General features: G+C 40.2%; 1 protein-coding gene across 1 annotated transcript; it reads right to left on the bottom strand.

Moving 5' to 3' along the window:
- Positions 1–2,502: 2,502 nt before the first annotated feature.
- Positions 2,503–3,623, bottom strand: h1-0 (H1.0 linker histone). Its single transcript, XM_008436342.3, has one exon. It carries the CDS (start codon positions 3,384–3,386, stop codon positions 2,799–2,801), a length of 588 nt encoding a protein of 195 aa, XP_008434564.3. The 5' UTR covers positions 3,387–3,623; the 3' UTR covers positions 2,503–2,798.
- Between the last annotated feature and the right edge of the window lie 1,001 nt (positions 3,624–4,624).

Below are 4,624 nucleotides of genomic sequence, written 5' to 3'. Positions count from 1 at the left end.
GTGATTCTCATTTTATTACGGTTTAAAATGTACCAAAATCTAGCAAAAACAGAAACAAATCTGCTGGCCTCCATTTCGTAACTACGCGTGACGTCATGACGTCCTCACGCAGGAACGTACGCATGCGCGGAGAGCACCAAAACAAGCAGGAGACTACAAAAGAGAAAAGGAATTCAACGTCTTTGTTGAAGGCAAACATTTGGACTAATTTTGGTTTTTATCGACTCTCCGGGAAAACCGACTTTGACATAAACTTCACTATGTGCAAAGTTCGCGAAATGAAGAGTGAGAACTTCGGGAACACCGAAAATACGCCAAGCTAAGCTACATCGGAGCTAAAGGTACAGACGTGATTGGTCAAGTTTAAATTTGTGTTTATTAAAAATGTACAACGGAGCATTAAGGTCAGACTAAGATAATTTTTACAGAACTAAAGTCATAATATTACTGGAATAAAGACACAATATTACCAGAAGAAAATGACTAGACGACCTTAGTTGTGTAGCTCTGACCTCCTTCTGTTATTTCTGTTAAGATTCTCATATTTGTTGAATAGATACCAAATTAAAATTTCACAAGATGTTCAACATCCCTCATTTTAGTTTTTATGTGGGAATTACAAGATTACTACTTCAACTTTATTCAGATATTTATTCTTGTTTAATATTTACCTTTATTTCATGAGTATTTTGATGAATTTCCGTCATAATATTTCCTTATTGCGACTTTATTCTGGTAATGTTACAACTTTATTCTAATTTTTTTCTCTCATTTCGACTTAATTTTTCATAATGACATTATTTTTGTATATTTTTGACTTTCGGTTGTACGACTTTGTTCTGATAATATTATGTAGGACGACGAATTAGGTAGATAGAAAAATTCAGTTTCCGTCAGAAAATTTTAAAATTTAAGACAAAAAATGAACTCTGAGCTCTAAAGTTAAAAATGTGCTATTTAGAAATCTGAATTTTTGATTTCTCTTCAGATAGCCTCAGATATTAAAGTTGTCTTGCAGGAAAAAGGCACCAACAAGGTGTAGCTAATTAATGAACGGCGATTCTGTTCGTGAAATTGTTTGGTTTTAAGAGCTTTCATTGACTTAAACATGGACATTTTGTGTTGAATTATTAATGTCGTGACATTTAACATTTCTCTAATCATCAGAACTATCTTTAAAGTTTCTCCTCGGGTTTTGTTTCTGTTTTAGGAGCCATTATCAGATCATCTAACTACAGTATTTTTAACATGCGCCTCTTGTTTTTCCTGCTGTGGAATAAAAAAAGGCGCCATTTCCCTCCGCTGCCACACGGTGGCAGTATTTGTTCGTCAGGTGGGAAGCAGAACATTTAAATATGGGTGTGTCGACACAGATTTCCCCTTCAATCATCTGCTGAAGCTGAAATGATGATGGAAAAGATCCCTCCTGCACCTCAAATATAAGTTTCGCCTTTATTTAGCCTTAATAACATTAGTGTATTTCATTTAATCTCTAAAATCACCTTTGGTGTCTGGGAAAGGTTAAAATGAGCTGATGTTGCATTTTGTAGAGTCAAAGTCTAACTTGCATAATGATGTTTTCCTTCCGAAGTGTCATTTCCTCCACAGGATTCATGCATAATATTGCTTTAAACAATATGCATGAATCCACTTACATTTTTTTGTGTTAATACGTTTTCTTTTTTATTTCGCATAGCATTTCTTTCCGAGTGCCTGTCACGCTCACTTCTGATCCAGAATCGCATATTTTAGTTTAAAATAGAAGGAAATCATGTTTATTATTTTCTTGAGTTAAAAATATTTTTCAATATGTTAAAAAATTCGTACCTGAAAATATAAATTTGCAAAACAAAGAATCAGGGGGAAAAAAAACAGACCTAAATTTTAAGGTTCACCATAGAAATGTACTTGAATAAAATTATTCTGTAATGATTTTCAGTGTATCTTCTGTTTTCTAATTAAAATATATATTTTATTTACTTTATTTGGGTGGATTTAATCATTATTTCTGCATAGTGGTGATAAGTTTAACTGCAAAAAAATTAATTCCATCCATTTTTAAATCATTTTAGGATCAATAAAATATTTTTATTTTAATTGATATTTATTTTTAATGTAATTGGTTCCTTTGGGATCAATAAAATAGTTTTGAATTTAATTTAATCAGCGTATCTAAACTGAACTGTAGTCACATTTCTCTGTATTTATGAGTGTAAATTATCCTCATTTAAAATGTATTTCAATATCTACCATTAACTTAAATTTAAAACATTTATTTAGATATTTTTCTACCCTCACTCCCCCCCCCAGGATCTGGCCACCCTTAGAAAACTTTCTGGATACGCCCCTGGAAACAGATTTTTCAAAAAGGTTTTATTAACACAGCTTTCATTTTTCTGGCATTGTGACGCAAATACGTGCTGTTAGAGTAACATGTTAAGTTTTAAAGCTGTGAATAAAGGGCATCTTTCTGTAATATTTGTGTAAAATGAGGACAAGAAGTTGGAAGTTGTTTTTATTGACATACATTGCAAATAGTTTTTAACACGTTGGGATGTTTGAGTAGTTATTATTATTGAGCATTTTATATATATATATAAATATACACGTTTTCCTCAGACTCAAATATCAACAGAATGAAAATGTCCACAGTTAGTTTTACAGTCTATTGATGCTGCAATGGATGGAGGAAAAACTACAGGTATAAACAGACTTTTTGCATGAAATCTTACAAAAATAATACATATACGAAAAAAAAATTCCTCAAGTATTTACAGTGGGTTTCAGAAAGAGTCCGTTCACTTCTTTTTGGAAGTCTTCGCAGCCTTCTTGGGTGTCTTGGCCTTGGGCTTGGCCGTCTTCTTCACTGGTTTCGCCTTGGCTTTGGCCGCTTTGGGTTTCTTTGCCGGCGCTTTCTTGGTTTTCGCAGGTGTCGCCTTCTTCGCGACCTTTTTCACTTTCTTGACGGCCGCCTTCTTGGGTTTCTCCGGCGTCTTGGTCACCTTCTTGGGTTTGGCCGCCTTCTTGGGTTTGGGTTTGGCCACTTTTTTGGGCTTGGCTGCAGGCGGCGCCTTGGCGGGGGGCTTTTTGGAGTCCTCCGGCTTGGTGAGCCGGAAGGACCCGGACGCGCCGATGCCTTTGGTGTGGCGCAGCATCCCGGACGCCACCAGCCTCTTCAGGGCCATCTTGATCTGGACGTCGGCGTTGTCGCCCACTTTGTAGTTCTTCCTCACGTACTTCTGGATGGACTGACGGGACGCTCCGCTCCGACTCGCGTCGTGAACAATAGCCGCTTTAATCATGTCCGAGTACTTTGGATGCGACGAGGGTTTCTTTGGTTTCGACGCCCGTTTTGCTTTGGCTGGAGCGGCCGACGTCTCTGCCATGGTGACTTCTTCAATTCTCCTTTTAAAAATAAAGTTAATCAAAAACTCTTGGAGGTGTAATTTCCCCGCAGCTTTTGAACGCCTCACCGGTAGGGAAAAAAAACAATGCGAAACAGTGTATCCTCAAAGCAAAACGCCAGAAAAAGCTGTTTCGGCGTAAGTGTCCAAAAATGTTTAAAAAAAAAAAAGTGCGTCTTCGGTGTCCGGGTTCTAAGTGTCTTATTCCACAGGCGCTCCATTGAGCCTATGAAGCCTATCTGCGGACGTGATTGAGAACACCAACTGCCAGCAGCTGATCTAGCGGACTCCATGGAACTGGCGCCGTCCCGTTTGTGTTTCTTCATCCTCCATATGCGGTCAAATATAAAACCCACGCATCCTCCGCGGTCCGCCGGACGCGCCGGGCCGGTGGTGGAGACATCCGGCTTCCCGTCCGCCAGCTCGGCCGCCTCCGTTTCCACCGGCGAACAACTTTTATTCCGTGAAAACCCGCTGGAAGTAACGCGCGCCGCCAACAATTTTGCCCAATTCCCCTCAAATTGACCCGAACAGACGGAACCTTGCGGGATGACACGCAACGCACATTAAAATTGAATCTTTAACTGATCGGATGCGTGAAGTTCCGACTGCGCAGGTCTCCGTTTATCCTTTTAATACTTCGATACGTTTTCCCAACTAACACAGCCCGGCCATTGACTTTGAATGACGTGTTCGAGATTATTTGCTGTTAAACCCGCAATAAATCAAATGTCACGACCTGGAAGCCGCAGGTGACAGCCGGGACTTCATCGGGGCTTTATTCGGGGCGCAGTGCAACCTTTGTGTTTGCGTTTTTTCTCGCTTTTGCGCCAGATTTGCTTATAACCATCACTATGGCAGTCGCCTCTGAAGCTCCATTGTCAGGAAAGTTGCCAGCGCCTCCAAACATCAGGTGAAGTTGAAGGCTGCTGGTTCGGGTTGTCACGTTTGTTTTTGACGGGGATCCGAGCTGAGGCAGAGGGGGGGCTTCACTTCAGGTGCGGGACCGGCTGCGTGCGGGGGGAGGGCGCGGGGTTTGCAGACTGGAGCTGGAACCAAAGTCCTTCAGTGCAGGGCGCAGTGATGATGGCTGTCTTTTGTTTAGACGCGGCCGCATCAGAACCCAATCATTTCATCTTCTTCCTGTTTCTCTCTTTATCATGATCCCGAACGCATCGATTTGAATTAATAATAAAAGTTTGACCTCTATTTACGCAGCT

Source organism: Poecilia reticulata, chromosome 19 (assembly GCF_904066995.2).
Source record: "Poecilia reticulata chromosome 19, P_reticulata-male-v2, whole genome shotgun sequence".
Classification (NCBI taxonomy): domain Eukaryota; kingdom Metazoa; phylum Chordata; class Actinopteri; order Cyprinodontiformes; family Poeciliidae; genus Poecilia; species Poecilia reticulata.
The sequence above is the reverse complement of the archived record's forward strand: the minus strand, read 5'-3'. Positions and strand labels throughout refer to the sequence as shown.